This window comes from Ceratina calcarata, unplaced genomic scaffold (assembly GCF_001652005.2).
Source record: "Ceratina calcarata isolate Rehan_Ccalc_2016 unplaced genomic scaffold, ASM165200v1 scaffold180.2, whole genome shotgun sequence".
Classification (NCBI taxonomy): Eukaryota; Metazoa; Arthropoda; class Insecta; order Hymenoptera; family Apidae; genus Ceratina; species Ceratina calcarata.
In genome coordinates this window covers 532732-555075 of record NW_017139431.1, presented here as the reverse complement: position 1 = coordinate 555075, position 22344 = coordinate 532732, and the positions used below count along the sequence as shown (strand labels likewise).

Below are 22344 nucleotides of genomic sequence, written 5' to 3'. Positions count from 1 at the left end.
TTAAAAACAATACTGTGTTTGTACAGATTGTATATGATACACGTGTACAAAATTATATACAGTTTTTGGTAGTATGTGCAATATTTGAATAAAATTGAAAAAATATATTATCATTAGAATGTGCATAAATTTTCTCCCCGAGTATTAATATATATTACATTAAAACAGATTTTACTGTGTGGATTTCCATTTCTTCAAAAGTTCAGCTGCTTTCTCCAAATTTTCATCTTTCTATAATAAAGAAAAAGAATGGTTACGAGCAAAAGTACAAAGGAAATTTAATGAGGATACATACTTCAAATTAATTCTCACCTTTATAAAGCAATATCGTACGTTATCTTCACCTATATATTTGTGTTCAGGACTATAAAACGTGGATGGTGGTATTCCTAGAACTCCAACATTTTTCGCCATCCATTTCGTAAAACGGTAATCTCTATACTCATCTGTCTCCTCTTCTAATTGGACTTTGTCCTTCAATTTCGTCCAATTAGCTATCATGAAGAATCCACCTTCAGGTATTGTTGGTATCATTCCTACATCGCTAAGAAATTTGGCCATGAAATCTCGTTTAGGTTTTAAATCCCTAGCTAAACTCACGAAGTAACAATCAGGGCTATCAAATCTTTCTAATTCTTGTTCAAATGCAATAGCCACTGCTTCCTAGAATATAAAAAATAATATTCAATTATTACTTCATACTGGTATATTTAGAATTTGCTCATTCGATAATGCGATAATTACTTGGAGTGGTGTGGGACATGTATATACAGTATTTTGATGAACAACTTGTAAATTGTATAATAAATTCGCTGGACCGTAGGCCCATCCTATTTTCCACCCAGTAATGCTGAATGTTTTCCCTGCTGATCCAATGGTAATTGTACGTTCATACATACCAGGCAACGTTGCTAAAATATATCGAACCGTTAAAAAATGTTTGATAATGAGAATATACTTATAGTATCGAATATTTTTACCAATTCTAATATGTTTAGCTGGTTCATAAACAAGCCACTCATAAACTTCATCTGACACAACAAGAACATTCCATTTCTTAGCCAAATCACTGATGAACTGTAATTCATCTAGGGAAAAAACTTTTCCAATAGGATTATTTGGAGTATTAAGGATTATTCCTTTTGTCTTTTCATTGAAAAGACTTTCTAATTCCTGTTTGTCGAATACCCAATCTGCAGAACTCAGTGGTCCATTTATGTTTTTCTTAAAAATGCGTAGATATAAAGGGTTTAGTTTATTATTTATATCAACAAAATTCATTCATCTTTCAAACTTACTGGTTTTAAAGGAATAAACCTTGGAACTCCACCAGCAACTTTAATCATGGGCTCATAGCAGTCGAAAAAAGGCTCAATAATAATCCATTCATCACCAGGATTTGTGTGACCTTGTAGTGTACTAAATAATGCTTCATAAGCTCCAGAAGTTATAAGAATTTCATTATTTGGATCTAGGGTACGATTTAAGAGCCTGGAAAATAATTTTGCAATAACATTTACCAGACGTGGGTGACCCTAGAAAACAATGGAAAATACGTACATATATTTAGTATATATTTAGTTACACAAAGATTTTATACATATTTTTTTTAATAAATACTTACAAATCCTCTAGTATATTGATTTAAAAGAGGATTGTCGCTCGTAGTTGTAGCAGCTAGAGCTTTGATAACATTCTCTGGAGCATGAAAGTCTGGAAAGCCTTGACCTAAATTCAGTGGTTTATATTTCAAGACCAATTGAGTATATTCAACCCTAAAATATAAAGTTTAATTACAACATACATTACAAAATATAATTGAGCATAATATAGGCATACCATACTGATTTTTCATTGCCTACTAGGCGGTCAGGAATTTCAAATTTAGACATCACTGCAGAATGACTTATAGTATCCTTTAATATAAAAGCGTGTGATATTTTAGATGTCGCAGCAACGCAAAGTTTCGTAAACATCTATAAACAATAAAAAACAATGATAAGTGAACATCTGCATGTAGAAATCAAGTGCAACTCCATATTATCAGAAATTTGGTTAATATTAGAGGATATGGAAGGTCTAAAAACTATAGTTAACATCGCAATTACAAATTTAAATGTACTTATATAAACAATATGTAAATTAATCATTACCAATGAAATGTACACTGTAATTGATTATACCTACAGTAACCCACTTCAGCAAATCAAAACAGTTAATTTTGCAAATATTACAACTTGTCGACGTGGATGACAATAAGAAATTGTTTTCTGTAACAAAAATGGTTTATGTAACAAGTGCTTCATTGTGATTCATGTTGTGATTTTTAAAAACAATGAACTTGATATTCCTAAGTTTGGTAATTTTACTAGATAATATTGGTACGTTATTACTAGATTATAAAGATTAATTTTTTCTTCTCATTTATGAAATAAAATTATTGCTTTAAATTTATATAGTAGATAGAATACCAAAAAGAAGTACGCATAATTTATTAATCTCATTTTTCAAAATTATATAAGTCAAATTAGAAAAACTTCTGTATTTATATACGCTTATGTGTAATTACACCATGGATCTGCATGCGTACTACAATTAACTGATGATTTCTCTATAAAGTAGTTCAAGGCATTTCGAAAGACTCATGTTACACCTGTCCCATGCATTTTGTTCGCACTTAAGTAAGTGAGAGTGAGAGGTGTCCAAAAGCCGATGGGAGCATCATCTCGTGGTGCGTCCCAAACTCCCAACGCCGTTCAGCGTCAACCAGCCCCGTGTTTGTTGCTCGTCTTTCGTTCGCGTCCGGGTCCAAACTGTCCAAAGAAGACTCGATGAAAACGCGGACGGTCGGGGCGTCAACCGCGTCAATAATAGTCAATGGGTCAATGGTGCGCGCTACACAGCGGCGAGTGGATTGTTAGTAAAGTAGATGGTAGATTATTATATATGCATCACAGACTTTAATGCTTTATTTGCTTTTTCGTTAGAGAAAAACAGAATTCGATAGTGTTTGGCACAAGTAATATAAAAATGACACAGTCCCACAGACAACTTGAGGAATTACACAATTATTACACAAGAACTGCAGCTAATATTATTACTTACTATGGTAAGCTTGCAGAATTCACTGATTTAATTATTAATATTTGTAATTATTAATATGCACGAATAATTTTCTATTTAATTGCAAATATGTATTTGTAGAAGATGATGAGAGAAGAAAGAAATTGAAAGAACTGAGGGATATAGTACAAGAACATTGTTCACAATATGAGAAACTAAAGTCTGCACAAGATATAAAAATTCATGCATTTAGTTTGTGTGACAATAATAATGATAATGAAAAAATTGATATGGAGTCCATCATAAATGTAATTCTATAAAATTAACATAATGTTACTTACAATAAAATACTATATGTTTGTTTATATTTTAGGGATATGATCGAGGGATATCTGAAATTAATGTAGATGTTACAAGACACCCTAGACTTCTTGAATTTGATAAGCATGTAGAAGCATTACTAGGTGAGTTTACTATTATGTATAATAACACACAAAAATCAATACAAATAATAATTAATATATGTATTAAAGATAACGCGAAAGGCTCAAGATCAGATCAGGATGCAGAATTAGAATTATCAGGAGGCTACATAAATGTGATTGATCCTATTTCTAAGAAAAGAATTGTGGATCCTGTGAAAAACAGTATATGTGGTCATACCTATGATCGAGAAAGTATTACAGAGATGTTGAAAATTAATAAAAATACCAGGTAAGTATCTCACTTGCAAATTCATTTTTTTAAAGTAATATTAATTCTATATTGTATTTACAGATGTCCAGTCGTAGGCTGCAAAAGTAAGGAGTTTGTTAGACTTACTCATCTTCGTGCAGATATTGTCACCAAGACATATCTTGAGAAAAATAGTTAATAATGTTTAATGATAGATAAATCATAATATTTTTATACATTTCTGGAAATGCTATTGTCTTCTGCACCGTTTGTATAATAGAGTTTTTATATTATACAGTTAAACAAAAATAAAAACTGCACGTGATGATAGGTACCTGAATAAGTACCTGAATAAAATATAGATTTGTATACGTATGACCTATCATGAGATATTTTATGATTACAAACTTTCTGAATGTTCTATTTCAAACTATTGTTTCAAGTGCGCTGTACTTTAAAATTATACATCTGAAAATGCAATAGACGCGCTGTAATGTGTGCCATATTTAGGAGTACTTAGTTTTGTATAAAGACGTAATATAGATATAAATATAGTAGCTCTAAGTGTTGGAGACGAATAGGATATTTCATATTGACTTTTGTTAAAAGTTTGTATTTCACATTTCAAATATATATACTTTTATGGATAACTTCAAGTTATTATACCATTGTTTGTTCGTAATTCGTACCGTTATCAATCGATGATGTTAACACACAGGCTATGTTTATACTTACGTTTCTATCGATAGTGTTGATACTCTCTCGTGGAAAAGCTCGTCGAGTCGTTGATGGAGTCAATGTGGACGGCGGCAACTGGGACCCATTTCTGTTCGTATCTAAAGATTTGGATGAATCACCGAATTACGATATAACACGCTGGGTACAGCAATTGCATCTGCAGCAATGCGCTTTCGTAGAAATCGGAGAACGATTTTGTGCTGTAAGCAGAAAGCGTTTCACACAAAATACTTTCTTCCTCGCGTCACAAGATAGATAAAAATGTTTCGCGCGGTACGAACGGGAGGGAATTAAAACTCGCAACAGCGTGGTAGTTTCGAACAAGACACAAACTTCGAATAAATGTTTAAACTTTCGTGCAATACAGTTCTATTTAATATTTAGTTGTTCGTCGAATTACGTAGCATACCTTCCGAGACAAAAGTTCTGGATAGCTCTGGAGTCGGTGAATTTTTCCTTGGGATTTGTCCCTGCTTGACCCTACACTCCTGGGACTTGTGCTCACCCGAACTGACCAGGCTGAGGAAAGCGGACTGCACTTTTAAAGAAGCTACTCCATATTCAAATACAAGTGCAAGAGTTCACAGGCGATTATGCGATGTAACTCTGTTAATTGAAAATGCTCCACGCTGCAATTGTTCCATTCCTCTAGCTGGCCAGGGGCTGTACAAGATGAAAGGTAATAATATAAAGAGATTGGGAAAGATCCTGAACAAGCATTTTTGACGACACACCTATTGCGACCCAAGCAAGCAAAGAATTTCTATATTTATTGCAAGAATAATTTTCAGGATTCCCTACGTGCTTTTTGAATCCTTTACCCGAGAGCCTGTGCTCACCGCGTGGAGTTTGCGGTATTGCACAATGTACCGCGACCACATTAAAAGGAATACATACCCCTCAATGTGCCTCAAATTGTCATCAGAGGCAACCAGTAATGTCATTTTATCTCAAAAAGATTTAGAAGCAGATTAGATTATAGAAGCAATTGAATGCCTCAAGAGATTAGGAAATGTCATTTACTTAAAATTATAAAACCTGAAACTTTTAGTTTTGTGAAGAGCTTGGCCCTTCAACTTCGATGCCGGCAGACATGAATTCCTTATGGTCGCGATGGTCATCTCCAAAGTGCAATACCTCATGTGGCAAGGGATTTCTAGTAGCACTTGCATCGTGCCAAGATCAAGTAACGTAAATAGGAATAAGCTCACGCGTGCAAATTAAATAATAAATACAACATTTGTGTTCTTATATCATACTTAATAATCGCATAATTATAGAAGATAATAATTAATTACAATGCAAGATACATTTAAATATTTTGTATAATACACGACAGTATTTTAGTAAAATTTATGTCTCAGCTCAATTGTGATTATGTCTCGTAACATTTTTTAGAAGAAAGTCAGCTATAGATTGCATCGGGCCAGGATCGTTTTGGTGAGGCAATGCTCGTTTGAGGAAGTTCCCTTGAATTCCTTGACCGTGATGAAACATGTGAACTTTTCTAGCTGCCCGGATAACTTCGGTAAATGTTATTGCGAGGTAAACACCGTCGATGGAATTATGAAAGCGGCCAGGTTCACAGAACCTTGCATTTCTACCGAAGGGTGTACCTCCAGCAACAGCGGAACGTTCACTTTCGAAGGAGAACTCGATCTTAGTAACAGCGTTGATTTGAGCGAAGCTTATGAGAACGATGATCGTGAAAGGTTCGAAGGTATTAACCTGTTACATTTACGACTTGGGAATGCAATACGCGTATTGTTACTTTATACGTTAGATGAATCTAAAAGATATTATGTGCACGTATACATCGCGTAGTTCGTTTTCTTCGAAACCTTCACTTTCTACATTTTTTATACTTTCTTGCACATTTGAATACAAACAATCGATAATTCGAAGTCTAATTATCACGCTATGTTTTCTTACAGATATGTTATGCTATTCAGAAACGGTACGGGGAGCACGACGTCAACTTCTGCAAGTTTACGACGCGGACCAAGAGGAAGACTACGGATTACGCGAAAATAGATTAGCGAACAAGAAATTCAGAGGCGCTCGCCGATATCAACATGTTCAGAAAAATCGACTGAACAATGAAGCCAATGTTGGTCAAGATGAAGACGAAGACGAAGACGATGACGAGGACGAGGGCAACGACGAAGACGAGAGCAGTGTAAGTGACGACAGGCCCGATGAAGACGAGGATGATGAGGACGAGGAAGAAAAAGACGAGATGGTGAACGAACCGGAGGCAGCGCGCTATTACGAATACGGTTAGTACTTAGGCGTAAATCTTTTCCTCACTTTTCTAGATCAGACTCAGAGGCTCCGCGATGGGTCGTCAGAGCCCCAGAAATCATATTCGAGAAGCGAGACTCGATCACTCGACGATTGCGATCGAGGGTACGCCAGAGGTCGACGAACCTGAAAGGAAAGGGTCTATGAAGATCAGAGCCGTTACGGAGGAGTGTGAGGATGATTCCACGGAACGACTGCAATATTACGATTATTACGGTGAGGATAACGTCGTCAGGAGAAGAATAATATTCGAAAGATCTTTCGCTCGTTGTTAAAGCGAATTTTACGTAGCTTCTGATTCAAGAAGAGACTTCAGAAGTATTTCAGCATAGAATATGACAGCAATGTTTTGAAGATTTTTCTCCGACTGTTTCTCTTCCGCTTTTTTACTAACCGTTAAGAGTTGAATTCAACTACCTATCCAATTTCTATTATTTTTTACTATTTGGTATTAATTAATTTTTTGTAGAGTCTGGTAGAAGTACATCGTTCGACTTACGGATTGGCCTTGTACTGAATCTCACAGCGATGAGCATTTTATTCTGGATCATCGAATACTAGTAAACGAGCTAAGCGAAGATAACGATGTCTCTACTTTTAAACGAAGTATTTACACATTACACAATTGATACTAGCTTCCTGTTGTGATGAAAATTATACGAATAAAAAAATGTCCATTTAAATTAAAAGTATAAGATTCTGAGGCAAATATGTACCTAAATAAATGTATTGAACTGCTATGGCTTGCGAGATAAATAGTTGTCAAACAAGATAGAATTAGCTGATTAAGCGATTCCGTAATTATTTTCGATAACATACACAGAGTTGCGTTATGACTTTCTTGTAATGCACCTTTTTAAATGAGACAATGAACCAGCTAATTACAACATTTATTCGTTGTGAAGTTCCTACGTGCATTCACTTCTGATGGCCACTTTCACTGGTGATTTAAACCATCCGAGAAAGTGAATCTTCAAGCGTTTCACAATGAGTTTTGTTTCAATTTTTTACGTTCCTTGTAAATTTTCGCACGTGTGCGTTTTTTAATTCTAAGTGCATGACCGTCTAAATTCCCAAGTAAGTATATCTGCATATCTCGAACTAATTTGCAGTGAGAAATTTACCACGGGCGCGTTTGCGGAAATGAAATCCAGAACAAGGAGTAATTTCAGAAAATGATAAAAAAGATGCGCTTGTTCCTGGTCGAGACGCATGTGAGAAGCCGTAATGGTGTAACACATTAAACGAATGGGGTTTAAATGTTATTGTTTTACAGCGAATTTTTACATAACATTACCTTTGTTTATCATCATTTACGTTTGTTAATTCAGGGAAAGATTTTCTGATAAGGAGCTGCGATAACGCGAGGAAATAATCAAGAATATGCACGTGTATGTACTTCCTGATTCCGAAAATTCATTCATAAAAAACACTTGTCTCATTTTATCGGTATTCAAATAGAGATATTCTTTGATTTTATATTTAGTGCGATAGGGCATTTATTGGATCATGGAAGAGAAGAATCAGTGAAGGAGTATAAAGATTTTCTAATTGGGTCTGATCCACTTGATCTAGACAACTCATGCGGTCGTCAACCGTTTGCTGAGAAAGACATCCTATTACACGCGATGAGAATATAATATTACTGATTATATAAATATCTATCTTACAGTTGAACTGATTGCATTATGGGTTGTGTTTAGATTTATATATGTAACGATCGTAATCGACCGTCATTCATAATGAAATTGTTACGTAAACGAAATGTGTATTACACGATAATAAAAAAGGAGTAATAGCAATGTGAAAAACAAACTATTATTGTCTTACTTTCAAGCATACAAACGTTGCGGTGAATAATTATATTAGGTGTGACTCGTTCGGTTGCGTGAAAGATTTGCTTAAAATCGAATTAGGCACAATGTATAAGTATCGTGAAACGTGTTTACGATTTTGATGGAACAGATAGAAATTCTTTGATGTTGATATATTTAATTTCCAGAAAAAAGATTACTAAAAATATATTGTGTAATATTGAGAACAGGGAAAATAGATTAAGTAGGCGTTCTCCAAGGTGTTTCGATAATTATCAACCTTCATCTTGACGATGAATACCGTTACTTGCGTTCTTATATTACGAATTCATTTATACATTTTCCGTTCTGGTTTGAGAAAACTACACGGGAATAGTTACTTTTGAGGTAATCAATTTACGATTATTAAAGTCTCTGAAACTCTAGATGATGCTTAACAATTGAAAATACATTTTTGGAGATTTCGTCACATATTTAAGTAAACGCAAGACTATTTAAGTATTCAAATATTTCGTAGAGTATCCAAATATAAACATGAGATAATGGAGTAGCCAAGTACATTTTTCGGTTGTATTAATCGAAGTATCTATCGATATTAAAGCATCCAGCTAAATCCTGTTTACTCGAATATCTCGTAGTATTAAAGGTAAATTGCTCACCGCGAATTACACTGTTCCCAACGATTCACAGCTCGCATCCCCGGTTACATAGTCAAAGACTGGCTGAGCACGGGACGATTGATCAGCGGTGCCGTAAGTAACGCGATATCCCGCAAGGAATGTCTGTGGATATCTAGTAGGTAGGTATTACCTACCTTTAAACGCGAAAGAGCACTGTGCGCGTAGAACTTGACCTCGCCGCGTCAATCCATCGCCGTTTGGTGTCAGTGACCTGCCTCAAAAAAAGAAACTAATTCCTCCAACCAGTGGTCCGTTACACACTGCTGTTGATCACATACAGATACACGCAACCTTCGAAGATGGATTCCGTGTGACTTTTTTTCGTGTCGAATTCAGAGCCGCCTGCCGTTTGTTTCAGCGAGTGAGATCGAGGTATCGATCGATCTATTTATTCGTATTGATTATCTGTTAACAGTCGAATTTAAATGTTGCGACACGAGACGTTCTTTTGTTAAGTACGTCTTGCATAAAACAATGGATCGTTATGTATCGTACAGTCGTATTTGGTCACAATGTTTATCTCGGAAATTGAATTGCGCAAGCGTTGCACCATTATACCTTTTGCATTTTAATCTAGTAGGACAGTACAACAGTGTACAACGCTATTTCTTAGCAGCGTATAATTGGAATTAAGAAGGTAATTGGTTTGTACAAAGATAGTGACGTTTGAAACATAATAAATTGTTGATTTGGGATTTGTGTTTAATATTGATTAGTCTGCTGACAGGAAGTTTACACAATATAAACACTTTATTAAATCATTTTGAAATGTCTGTAAGTTCTGCACAATTACGTAATTATGCAACAAACACGAGTACTTTCAAGTTTCTAGGTGCAAATCATGAAATGTCTCGGTTAAATCGATTTTATTGATCAGGATTCAAGGTAATACTCATAAATGTAGTTATCTACGTAGTCGCTTGTTCATTGAGTTGCGAATGCAAATTATATGTAACTAAAGTCAGTTGCGCGTATTCGTAAAGTACAAATGCAACTAGGTAACTACAAAGGGTGATAACAACGGAATGTTCTGACAAGTGGGCAGTATTTCTTCAAAGCGAAAAGAGGGTATGCTAGCGGATGTGTAATGCTTTTACGCGTCCCTTTGTATTAATTTAAAATAAATGAACGGGCATAGGAGGGGAGAAAGAAAGGGAATGAGAGAAGGAAAGGGGAACTCGCACGTTCGGAACTTATCACAAAATTTTTCGTATATATGAAATCTAGATATTAATTTATTTGACAAACCTAATATAATGTATTTATAATGTAAATAGATTCTTAAATTGTTTGCAACGTTGCAAGCGAAAGGTACGTGTACATAGTTGCTGATGTACTCCTTCAGCGCGTTTACCCCTTGGCGCAAAGATATTTTAGTCGATCTTCTATTTAATCTTACTGCAATCTATTCTTCCGAATCACACGTACCCACTTTCTTGCTGATGAATAGAGAACTGTTGCGCATAGGAAATAGAGTTAATACCCGTATGTTGACATAAACGTTTTTTGTCGTTCGTGTTCTTTCGTCACATTTGAATGTTAGAAAATTGAGCATTCTTATAACCATTAAAAAATTGTATGTTTCATCATAATCTCTGTGTCACCCACTTTCGCACAATTGACTCGGAAATAAATTTGAACAGATTTCAGTTATAACGTAAGTATACAAATAAGGTCACGTATGTATACATTCGCAAACTATTTGTAAGTAATTAAACGCACGACAAGAATCTTCTATGTTTCATCGTAATTTTTAAACAAATTATTATTTTCGATATTTATCAATATTCTTTTGGTTTTCACTGCATGCATATACGTCTCGTAAACGATCCGCAATGTGTTAAATCGGTACAAGAGAAGAAGAGAAGAAACTGATCGGTAGCGAGCCGGCTTTACGAACACGTCCGGGGGCCGGGGGGCCCCTCGTAACCAGAACGCGATTGGCCAAACCGTGTACCACGTGGCGGTGTTACGCGGGTGGGGATTGGCCAGCACTGCCGCGCACCGCGGGCGAAAGCGGTGAGTTTTGTTCTAGTATTTACCCCGCGGTGTAAAGTTGGCTCTGGCGCTCTGTGGTGTCCTTAAGTCACGTTCCATTGTTCGCCTCGCTCCTTCGAGTTCCTTTCGTGTCGTACCACGGCCTACCGTTATTCCCCTGATCGTACGTTTCTCTTAGTAGTGACCGCGTCGTGCGGAATGTGTGCACTATGTTCGCGCCGCGAGCAACGAACGATCCACCGGCGACTACCGTGGCGAAGTGATACGTTCTTTTTTTCGTGAACAAGTTGAATAGTGTGTGCGTTTAAATACTATCTCGGAGTATACTTCGCCGGTGTAACTGTGTGCATGTGACTACGCCGTTCTTGCCGTTAGGAAGGCAAAAGTCGTAGTGGTAGTAAACGATCAAGCAAGAGAGCACGCTGTGGGATCGTGGAATGCGCGCTGACAGGTATCTACCGCTGAGCTCAGAATTCATTGTGCTGTTCTAGTCTTTCTTCTCTCTTTCTTCATCCTTAATACGTTACTTCCTTTTCGTTCTCTTGTAAGGCTTGTGTGTTCACGCGATCGTCCACCTCTGTCTGCTCTTTCCCTTTCTCTCACCTTTTGCCTTCGCTATCTTTCTCCTTTCAATGATAGCTCGCGCGCATGCGTTCTCGTACTGGACGCTTCGCGACTTTTGACAGCTGTCACCATTGTAGCGTGTACTGTACGGACAAGAGTCGTTTTATTTTGTCGATTGTCACACAGAGGGGAGAAAGCGACATATTGCTGATCGCTGTGTGTTATGATTATTTCTTCTCTCATGATATCTCGGTGCCTTGATAACGACAATGTGATAACTCGAACGTTATGCTCCATGAAACGCTTCATATCTATACATAGGTAGAACTTCGCTGAAGAGTTACAGAGTGGTATTTTACATACTTTGTATCGTAATAAATTCATACTTTGTAATATCGTTAAATTGAAAATGCTAAACTGAATAAGTATGTCATATGTAGTGCATGAAACTGAGATCTGACTGCTCTTCGTATAAGAACCGCTTCAATTTAGTATGTGACGTAAATTGGATATTTCTGTTACCGCGATGGTTGAAAAGATTAATCTTCTCTTAATAAACGTCAATAATGCGAACCCTGTCAGAGCACTAAACGCATCTGTGGCACAAAATGCGTTATGTAAAGTGAAAGTGTCTACAGAAACATGTTAAAGGTACCTGATGCAAAATTGCATACTGAAAATTCTGGCGTCATTGAATGGACAGTTTCCCATCTGCAATTTGTCAAAGAGCGATCAACCCTAATGTGTTTCACAAACAAAAAATTATAACGGCCAGGCTCATACAATTTAATAGATGTAACAGCATGCATAACTCTTGTAATTGGTTTCTTCGTCGTTAAGATCTGACTTATTACGTATTTCTGACACTTTCGCTTCTGTACATACATTGTGATAAATCGAGAGTTGACTGTTGGGAACTGCTAAAAAAGAAGCGTATGCAACGTGGTAAGAATGAAATAGTTGATATCCTTTTTCTTTGATGTCGTCCGCCAAGGACATCTGACAAATGATGTGAGAATGCCGCGTAACAAAAGGCAGTGAAATTGAAACATTTGTTAACGAGTTCGTTCAAGAAGATTCTATACAATAACGATACGAGATCGGCTATCTGATATCTGAAACATTTATATCTTTATTGCGCTTCACATTTAATTGTGTATCGTGTCATAATTGATCAAAGGCTGACGTTATATGAAGTTTATCTAATTATATCGTCAACGGACAACATTTTTAAGAGATCGAACATGATCATTACGAACAGTGCTATTAAGAGAGATTCGATTCAAGAATTACTCAGTCGCGCCTATTTAATCAAAACGTCTACGCGTTACAAACATCATCATTATTGGATCGGAACAAATTTAATCAGGAAGTGCATCAAGAGCACACTTGTTTGCATATAACCATGATCCGCGGTAAATTAGAGCAAACCGATCACATGCACATGACCGGGAGCACGCGTGCATTATATAAGTCGGATGACGCAGAAGGAGCGCCAATTTAGAGAATGCTCTACCATCCCGTGATCGGACGAGTATCATCCCGTCGATATCACGGATCGAGTCCCGTTCGATCGTACGTGGCCGTTTCAGTAGCCTTGATAGTGGCGCGTATCGAACGCTCGAAAGATCTTTTTCCGCTCTGAGTCGTGAGAGGCGCCGAATGACGACCGTTCGCACGGTGACTGTTGTGCGGAATCTGCGGTATTAAATTCAGTATTATTCGGTCATTAACCGGACGAAGTCAGTCTTTTTCGTTCGTTGCGCGTTTCTTAGGAAAATTATGATAGGATTTAGAGGTAATTTCTAAATTACGCGATGATTATAGACGAGTTTTGTCACTAACTCGGTTTTTGATTTTATAAAAAAGTCGACGTATAACTGGACCCATGTTGTTCGTGGGTCAACTGCATAATCGGGAGACACGGTTGATTATTCAGACCAGGTATCGGGATAATAAAATGCAGCGGTAAACACACGCATGCACACGACGTGCAGCGGTGAGATATTCCGATTTCTTCGCGCGCGCACTCTCTCTCTTTCTCTCTCTTTCTCTTTCTCCCGGGTTCGACTCCGCGAAATTACGAATATGCGTACCGTTTTTCAGCTGAGTCCGCGATGAGGAGATACGACCGCAATAAAATTTCCTGCCGCTTTCAACCAGCGTTTACAGGAAGAGAGAGGATCGCCGTGAGGGGCGACAACCTTTCTCGATTCTTATCCAATTACGTATGCGTAACTTGCGATGCGCGCCAAGATGCCTGACGCGTCGTTTTAAATCCGCGGCCCGCGGCGATATTTAACGTTACACCGCACCGAATCGACGCAACAAGGTAGATCTTTCGTCGTTTCTCTCACGAATGGAATATTCGTACGCGGATACAGCCGTGAACATCGGATCTGTACGCGAAGCTGTGCGTTACACCTACGCGTTTCCTTCGAGCGAGCAACCTTCTTCTTCTTTTAATTAAAACACCTGCAATTCAGATTCAGTGGACGGCAAGGAATTATTTCTCGTCGAAATAGGTCGAGTCGTTGCTGAAAGAGTTTGTCACGGATTATTTCGATTTGCAATAATGCATTCCTTCATAAATTGATTATATATCGGTTTGTTGTGGATATGCATATAAATTATTTGAATCAAATTTCTGCAATAAAAACCACCATTTTATGTAGAATGTATAGCTGTTTAATACACGAGGCAATCAACCGTGAGTGTATAAACCGCAGGAATGAAATTTGAAAATGAATTCGTGAGATATACCACTACGACCACAGAAAATATGCACTGTTTCGTTTACTAAACTTCTTTTTCAACTAACGGTCGCATCTCGCGTTTCTCTAGAACCGTTGGTCTATTAACCACGATAATGAGGATAAACAATCCCGGACCGTTTTGTCGTTTACTGCAAAGCAGAAAATTGCGTCACTGAAATTGTATACGTCGCGTAGCTTCTATACATACAGTTAACGACTCTCCCTTGACGGGCATTAAATTTCACCTGAAAACGCGCTGTTCATTTTCCATGATATTACGAAGCTATCCAATCGCACGTAGAATTCGAGGGAGACCATCGACGGTTCTGCGAACCGTTACGGTTCATAAACTCCTAACAAAGTCTTTGCGATCATTACGACTCTCTGCACGTAATGTAGTTTCGCGGGTTTAACAAATCACGCATCTTCTCTGTTACGTAATTCACCGCCAACTTCCTCTCTCAGCATGCCACTACGTTTTTGCTTTTGCTTTTCAACAAACTATTTTTAGTTAGTTCCAATCATCAATTATATTTGATTTATAGAAGTAAAATCCAGATCCGTGTTAGGAATAATTTTTTTCTATCTTACATATCGATTTTATTTACGACTCTAATTAAAGAAAAGTGGAGTTTATAATTGGAGTTCATGATCACTGTGGCAGAAAACGAAGACTTTGTGACCGGAAGGGTTCAAGGGCAGAGCATGAGGGCCGACGAGGAAACATGGAAAGAACGTTCACAGTTCGGCGAAGCGGTTAATGACTGGCAGTCATCGAACATAGCTGACCACGTCTTCGCCTCTTCGCGTTGGAGATGAGCACGAAGGAGCTGAACGCGACCACGATGACGACCACGATGACAACAGCTACGACGTTAATGTCGTCGCCAAATCTTAATGTCAAGCCCGAGGACGACGAGGAGGAGTCGTCGACCACGATCGAGCGCGTGGATATGGATCTGGTGAACGGACCGAATCCGTGGCTTCCGGCCTACGGCTTCCAGCTTCAGCATCGTTCCCATTTTCAACCGACGCACGAGGATCTACGGGCTAATGGTTCGTATATACTGTTAGACTATTTCACTTTCTATCGCTGCTTGAACAATGTATGAAGGTTTTACACCGTTCACTTTGAATGAAGGATATGAATGATAAATTAAAAATGGAAAAACTTAAAGCAAAAAGAACAGCAGTCTATTAAAGATGCGAAAATACATATTATATTGCCTAATAGTTTAATTATTAAATACATCGATTAGTGAATAATGTTATTAATGTATTAAAATCACGGTGTTGAACATACGTTGCTTTTAATTATTAGTTTAATACGTAATATAGAAGTGAGCAAATGTTAAGGCTAAGGATGTGAGAGATTTATAATCTTCCTGGAGATACCAATCAAATTATAAACTAGAGATCATGTTGCAGTGAACATCACGCTTTCCTTCTTTCGGGTTTCTTAGCTTCTTTAACTATTATGATCTGAGAAAAAAATAATTAGTTCTTTCGTCACACTACATACAAGTTTCTTAGTTTCTGCTTTACATTAGCACTACTGATCTGTTCCGATGAATCGTGAGTCATGAACGGAGGATATTTATCTTCCATTCCATCAGGAAATAAAAATGATAATGACGTACAATAATTCACGGTCACTGCAGTACTTTTTAATAACGTATGTTTCGAACATTCGAACTGCGACTATCAGCAAACTTAAAAAATACATTCAGATATTTCACATATTCTTTTAAGGATTTAACATATTCTTTTTTAAATATTTATTTATTGAAGGAAAATTTTATTCATTACAAACTCTGTGAAACGAAACATGCAAACCTTCCTATTTTTTGGGAGATTAATTAGATCGTTCTGGTTGATACTGACCTTTCAAGCCGATCCGGTTTTATCGAGAACGTTACGTCGAACAGGAAATAAGTATTTTTATTTACAATAAATTCTAGACGATCTTCTATGCTCTACATTTCGACGGCTACTTGTATCATTACTGTAATTTTCATTGGGTAGAAAATAACGCGGGATTGCACACAAATCGTCTGATTACGGTTAGACTTAATGTGGGCTACTTTCTACAATCGTAAATGCCAGCGTATAAGAGTTAATGAAAAATTATGAGTGCAATCGGGGTGCCGAACCCGCGTGATTTGAAAAATACGCCAGATTCTTTTAGATTTTTTTAGATTCTTGTAGATCGTAGAAAAGCGATACAAATCAAATTCGTATACACCTTATGTTCGCAATTATTTGGTGTTACGCTAAACACGCGAAGTGTAAAACGCCGCTACGCAAGATGCAAGTTTCGTTCATTCTTACTCGTGGCTTACGTAAAGGTGTAACACTCACCTGCACTCATTCATTTGTGTCCTCGTGGCTAGAATACATACAAGTACGTATATACATGCGAAACATAAGTTGCACGCGAAGGAAGGTAGATCACCGATTATTTTTGTGCAAGGCGACGGGATTATTCACGTCCTGTGGCTGGTTACGGAACGAAGTGGCAACAGGTGGTTCTGTCTTTCACGGTAATCACACACACAGATACACAGCTCTGCGTACCTCTTCACTTGTGCAAAACGCATTGCGTTAAATGCTCAATTGTTTAGCATCAAAGAATGTAGACTAATTCTACATAACAATTTTAAAGTTTGGAGCATTTTTTTCATCTATATTTACAATTACTATATTTACAACTGTATCTCACAAATATATACAGGGTGTCCCAGAAAAAGTCTTAGAGTCTAAAAGGGGTGATTTCTGAAGAACAATTTCCTTTGGTAAAAAGCAAAATGAAGCATGGTTTTTGAATTATTAACGAAAAACACTGACCAATCAGAGCACGCGTAAAGCTCGCGCCCAGCCGCGGGTAGGTTGGCTCGGACCTTGACGTTCGGTCGTGGCTTAGCGCGGGCCCTACACGCTCTTGTATTGGTCAGTGTTTTTCGTTAATAATTCAAAAACCGTGCTTCATTTTGCATTTTGGCAAAGGAAATTGTTGTTCAGAAACACCTATAGAATCACTCCTTTTCGGCTCTAACACTTTTTCTGGGACATCCTGTATAATTATTATTCTCATTTAAATTATTTTTTTAAGATGTTTTTGCAATTATTTTATGTGATCTTTTAATCTATGCAAAACATGGATTGTGCGAGGCGTACGTATCCACACACGTGTTTATCTTTCGTTGATAATATAAGAAGGAAATGATGTAGCATTGATAATGCACAGATAGAAAACTAGATATTCTGTCTTACATTGTCCTATGAATGGATTACATTCATTTCGTACTTGTGAAAGATACGAAACGTTTAATTCGATAGCCTTATCGTTTCCTACTTGTGGAAAGTTACCGAACATTTACGCGTTTAATGCAGTTTGCAGAACATAGGAAAGAGCTGCGCTCTCTCGGCGCATGGTTATACTCTAGTCTACTTGTCGAGAATTCGAGTTCAAATTATGCGCATATATTAGCTTTTTTACCTTATTTCTAATTAAAATTACTCGAAAATAATGTTCTCAGGATTAATAAATATAACATTCTTTTGTTTATCTTTTATTGTTGCACTTGTTTGTTTAAAACGTATAATTAATTTACGAACGTGCTGTTTTTGAAAACGCTACTTGTGTCATTTAAAAGAAAATCATGTAATTGTTCTATAAAGATTGATTGTATTAAAACAATATTAATTAGGAGCTTCAATAAACATTTATTGAAATGATTTCATTTTAATGTTACATACATTGCACAAAATAATATGATTTGTATTGTTCATCATTGATTTTAATACAGAATTAAAATATTATTAAGTTCAGTACCCTTAATAATTTTCGTTTACGTCAATAATAATAATAATAATAATGACAATAATAAATTAATTAAAAAATAATGTATACATATAGAGAGTATAAATTCTCGTATACATAATATCGTATACATAAAATATTAATGTAGACGGATGATATCGTATTTCAATATGTACAAAGCCAAAAGGGCAGTATCAATCAAGAAAATAATTTTTAATATGTATTCATATGAACATTATAAATAGAATTATGAGATAGAGGTCTAAGTTATTATTTTTGTTTTTGTTCCTTTAAATAATTTTGCTTGTAAAAGTTATAAAACAAAATGAAATTTATCATTAAATCAGTCAAAATTATAAAGCCTCCGAGCTTAACATCAGGACAGCCGGGAACGAAAGCTCGAATGGCATGAGCTCCCAAAAGCACAAATTGTACCTGTTTATAGAAAATATAACGTAGTTAGTTTATTGCGCCAGTTCAAACAAATATGAATATTTTATTATTAATGAGAAGCTCTCTTATATCTTAATACTAGGAATACCAAACTGATCAAAGTGCTTGGTTTTTTATGGAGAAATGCATACGCAGGCTGTTTCCTAAGGAGACCTACTTCAGGACGAGTGCCCCCCATGCACTCTCGAAGTGGGTCTCACGTATTAGGAAACACCCTGTATAAAAGGAAATCTTATTTGCAGTGTTGATATACAATTTTCTCGTTGCATTTTCTATATTTTCTTACATGCTTCTATCATGTAGCTTAAACTGAGCTTATAAAGCGTGCGATTTATTATACTCCTTCATATTCTGTTTCTATACTTACCATTTGCGTGATGGTGATGAAGTGCTTTACTGAGTACATCGTTTTTTCGAGCGATTTAATGGACGAAAGTAGGTAATATGTGTACATCAGTACATGTACTGCACAATTGACTATGGGCAATATCAGAGATATCCCACTAGTGAAATATTTGATGTGCGCCCAGGCAAGCCATGCTGTTGAAACGTGATGATACAAGTGCAGGAATGAAACTTGTCGTTGTTTCTTTCTAAGCACAAACATGCCGGTCTCAATGTAATCGATGATTTTCAATAGAAGTAAATACCACGATATACTGGCGAACTGCAATAAAATTTTCAGTGCTGTTTCTAGCTGTTCGAAGAAATTGTATAATTTTCTTATTTACTATTTTTATTAACATTCATTTATGGCTGGTACTATTGTCCTAGCATAATTCTCCTAATATTTTAGCATACTATTATAGAAGCAAAAGTCCCTTGTTCTTTATTAAACATAGAGCGGGGTAGCATTACTATCGCATAATGCTGACTTGTCTGTTCTCGTTGATTTTGATTACACATTGAAATATAAACACTGTAAAATTCACTATACGTACCTTCATAGCTTGAGGGCTGTCGGTGAAATCTACTTTAACGCAGTAAATAAAGTAATCTTTGTACCATCCAGCTTCGATCGTAGCATATATTATCATCGCGTTAGATACAATTTGAAAGATATTGTACAATCTGATGAATCTGTACAGTTTGTACGCAGGCCTGCCTTCCATGTATCTGGGTCCACATTTTAAAACGAAGTACAAATATGCAAATGTGAGGAATGTGATCGGTAGAGGAGAACTTACTAAGAACCAGTTATTCGTTCTCCAATCTGAAATTATAATAGAACTTCCTGTATAATAGTCGGGCATATCTCAAAGTAGAATAAAAAATAAACTTTTCTAATAGTCCACCAGACATAATTTTTTTTTAAATGCCAGAAGCTTTAGTTTACTGGATAATGTATAAGAAAAAATTAAAAAATCTTAGTGACATGATTTCTAACTTTTTTATTCTAATCACTAATGAAAATATAAATCTAAATGTGTTTCATCTTAGTAGGAGATACGCGTCCTCCTTCTTGATGTTAGCAGCATGCGACGAATAAAGGTTGAAAGGTGGGAAAATATTGTAAACAAAACGTATTAATTTGACTCACCAGCTATTTCATCATTCACGTAGTAATACACGTCTAGTAATCCCATGATTTTCGTTCACAATTACAGTGTCTGTTCGGGTCTTCTACCTTAAATAGAACTGTGGCCAGCGCTTCGTCTGTCATATATATTTGCCGAAAGGGGTTCACCCTGATAAATTATTCCACACATTATGTGATATAATTGACCGAAGATCGTGGGAATTTACATGTTATCTATATTGTACATATATGTACATGTTTCACGTTGTATGTGTGTCTGTCGTATGACATTCAATTTTGCAACTTGTGGAAAACAATGATATGGAAGTCAATGAAGTCTATCAAAGGAATTCAATTTATTGTAAATGCACATAATTATGTATATTCAATCATTTCATCGGTTAAATTCACAAATCTTTCTTTAAAGTAGCTTGATCGTCATGTGCTATGTCACGCTGAGGGTACTCAAAGAGGCTTATAATTTCGCTGTATTTTATAATAAAAATTTAATAACAAAAATTTATTGTTTTTTCTAAAGATGTTAATGTAAAAACTGATCACGTTAAACAAAAATTACACATTTTCTCGTGCATTTGTGACCGGGACACTTTTGCCAATTCTAACACGCGTATGCAGAATGCAATAAAAGGTAATTTTATATCAGGTGAGTTACTCTCGCGGACAGGATTTGTGACGGGGGTGGACAGTTTGCGTGATGGGCATTTATGTCTACAGAGTGTTGCAGAAAAAGTGTTAGAGCCGAAGAGAGGTGATTGTGTAGATGTTTCTGAACAACAATTTCCTTTGCCAAAATGCAAAGTGAGACATGGTTCTTAAATTATTAACGAAAAGCACTTACCAATGAGAGCACGTGTTGGGCCCGCGCCAAGCCACGACTGAGCTTATAGATAAAATTTAACCCTTTAAGCGCTAGAAACCCATATATGGGTTCTCGCATAACCATTCGATTTTGACTATGAACTCATATGTGGGCAGGGATGCCAGAATGTAGGATTTCTCCTCTCCCCGAGCTCTCCCCAGCAGGGGTCTCGTAATTTATCCCACGGCCGGAAAGTGGGGACGACGCGACCATGGTGGGGACCAATAGTCGGTGGGGGTATGCAGTGATTTTCACAGTAACGCTGCGGAGAGCTTCGCGAACGCGCATGAGCACGCATGAGGGGAATAGTAGTGGGGATCGAAATACGGGTGAAAAACAGGGGAAGCGAGCCTCGTGGGATAAATTACGAGACCCTTGCTCCCCAGTACTGCATGCTGCTGTATGCTCAATGTGCTCTCCCCACTTACATATGGCATTAGTAGACATGTCTCCAATGATCATGGGTAACGTAAGTGGGGGCAAAAAACAGTAGTGGGGGACAGCTCGGGAATAGGAGAAATCCTACAATCTAGCATCCCTCTATGTAAGCTCTCTCAAAACCATTCAATTTGGGAAAAAGATATCCATGAACAGATATATGTGACTGGTGCTTGTAAGCCTATAGTATAGATATAAAAAGACAATAAGCGTTTAAATGTGCTTTTATACAATCGTTTATCAGTATTGTTGATTAAATTTGTGTGTGCATTCATTGTGCAACATATCGCTACCAAAGACTTTTGAGCTTAAGTGCTGCTACTTTGTGGAACTTTATTCTTTGCTTATGTATTGAACCTTGCTTTGAGAGTTACCACACAATAGAAAATTATTAAATTTTCAATTTAAAAGATATCATTTATTATTTATAATTTATTTATTATAATTTGTATCATATTGTTCATGTTATTGTTGCTTAATGAAATAAATGGTTAAGACTTTTGAGATCACCACATAATTTATTTCAATTACAATCAATATACCTTGCAATGAAAATTTAGTCTGCTTAACTTGCGCTCTTTTGTAAAAAGCACGCAGTCCACGGTAGGTTTTTTTGTACGGAGTGGGCAGTCCATGGCG

General features: G+C 36.7%; 5 protein-coding genes across 25 annotated transcripts in view; 3 read left to right on the top strand and 2 right to left on the bottom strand.

The window, feature by feature from the left end:
* Window positions 1-89: 89 nt before the first annotated feature.
* Window positions 90-9720, bottom strand: Kyat (Kynurenine aminotransferase). Of its 10 annotated transcripts, none has more exons than XM_026810911.1 (12): window positions 9409-9720; window positions 4886-5139; window positions 4474-4676; window positions 2654-2813; window positions 2188-2270; window positions 1840-1976; window positions 1625-1775; window positions 1299-1535; window positions 981-1224; window positions 745-911; window positions 313-663; window positions 90-231 (listed from the first exon to the last, which is right to left on the bottom strand). In XM_026810911.1, exons 4-12 carry the CDS (start codon window positions 2664-2666, stop codon window positions 172-174), a joined length of 1443 nt encoding a protein of 480 aa, XP_026666712.1. In that variant the 5' UTR covers window positions 2667-2813; window positions 4474-4676; window positions 4886-5139; window positions 9409-9720; the 3' UTR covers window positions 90-171. The 10 variants fall into 10 exon arrangements, with proteins under 10 accessions (XP_026666712.1, XP_026666714.1, XP_017893533.1 ...); XM_026810913.1 differs by having other exon boundaries at window positions 2154-2270; window positions 2591-2813; window positions 9409-9717; XM_018038044.2 differs by having other exon boundaries at window positions 2184-2270; window positions 2591-2813; window positions 9409-9717.
* LOC108633069 (E3 SUMO-protein ligase NSE2) lies at window positions 2809-4394 on the top strand. Its single transcript, XM_018038048.2, has 6 exons — window positions 2809-2916; window positions 2988-3109; window positions 3205-3371; window positions 3437-3527; window positions 3597-3777; window positions 3841-4394. Exons 2-6 carry the CDS (start codon window positions 3031-3033, stop codon window positions 3935-3937), a joined length of 615 nt encoding a protein of 204 aa, XP_017893537.1. The 5' UTR covers window positions 2809-2916; window positions 2988-3030; the 3' UTR covers window positions 3938-4394.
* On the top strand, window positions 4460-7673 carry LOC108632963 (uncharacterized). Its single transcript, XM_026810959.1, has 8 exons — window positions 4460-4678; window positions 4861-5155; window positions 5268-5410; window positions 5528-5662; window positions 5875-6196; window positions 6411-6718; window positions 6795-6996; window positions 7250-7673. The coding sequence occupies exons 1-8, from the start codon at window positions 4460-4462 to the stop codon at window positions 7339-7341; spliced, it is 1716 nt and encodes a 571-aa protein (XP_026666760.1). The 3' UTR covers window positions 7342-7673.
* A 581-nt stretch (window positions 9721-10301) lies between the features above and the next one.
* The window catches only part of LOC108633017 (uncharacterized), a 68293-nt gene continuing 56250 nt past the window's right edge, over window positions 10302-22344 (top strand). For 5 of the 12 annotated variants that reach the window (XM_018037933.2, XM_018037934.2, XM_018037932.2 and 2 more), the window contains exons 1-2: window positions 11307-11723; window positions 15257-15648. In XM_018037933.2, the coding sequence (XP_017893422.1) occupies window positions 15408-15648 (241 nt within the window). In that variant the 5' untranslated portion in view covers window positions 11307-11723; window positions 15257-15407. The other 7 variants (XM_018037926.2, XM_018037925.2, XM_018037930.2 and 4 more) reach the window with 3 other exon arrangements.
* LOC113463878 (elongation of very long chain fatty acids protein 7-like) lies at window positions 18859-20858 on the bottom strand. The gene is made up of 3 exons (XM_026810919.1): window positions 20409-20858; window positions 19810-20081; window positions 18859-19535 (listed from the first exon to the last, which is right to left on the bottom strand). The coding sequence occupies exons 1-3, from the start codon at window positions 20452-20454 to the stop codon at window positions 19203-19205; spliced, it is 651 nt and encodes a 216-aa protein (XP_026666720.1). The 5' UTR covers window positions 20455-20858; the 3' UTR covers window positions 18859-19202.

Coding starts and splice junctions, on each gene's coding strand:
- Kyat (XM_026810911.1), bottom strand. Junction 1,536..1,624: donor ATCAATATACTAGAGGATTT/GTAAGTATTTAT, acceptor ATTGTTTTCTAG/GGTCACCCACGTCTGGTAAA. Junction 1,225..1,298: donor GGTTTATTCCTTTAAAACCA/GTAAGTTTGAAA, acceptor CGCATTTTTAAG/AAAAACATAAATGGACCACT.
- LOC108633069 (XM_018038048.2), top strand. CDS start 3,031: ATGACACAGTCCCACAGACAACTTGAGGAATTACACAATTATTACACA. Junction 3,110..3,204: donor TAATATTATTACTTACTATG/GTAAGCTTGCAG, acceptor ATGTATTTGTAG/AAGATGATGAGAGAAGAAAG. Junction 3,372..3,436: donor ATATGGAGTCCATCATAAAT/GTAATTCTATAA, acceptor TTTATATTTTAG/GGATATGATCGAGGGATATC.
- LOC108632963 (XM_026810959.1), top strand. CDS start 4,460: ATGTTTATACTTACGTTTCTATCGATAGTGTTGATACTCTCTCGTGGA. Junction 5,663..5,874: donor TTGCATCGTGCCAAGATCAA/GTAACGTAAATA, acceptor AACATTTTTTAG/AAGAAAGTCAGCTATAGATT. Junction 6,997..7,249: donor GCAATATTACGATTATTACG/GTGAGGATAACG, acceptor AATTTTTTGTAG/AGTCTGGTAGAAGTACATCG.
- LOC113463878 (XM_026810919.1), bottom strand. CDS start 20,454: ATGGGATTACTAGACGTGTATTACTACGTGAATGATGAAATAGCTG. Junction 20,082..20,408: donor CGTGAATGATGAAATAGCTG/GTGAGTCAAATT, acceptor TTATAATTTCAG/ATTGGAGAACGAATAACTGG. Junction 19,536..19,809: donor ACAGCCCTCAAGCTATGAAG/GTACGTATAGTG, acceptor ATTTTATTGCAG/TTCGCCAGTATATCGTGGTA.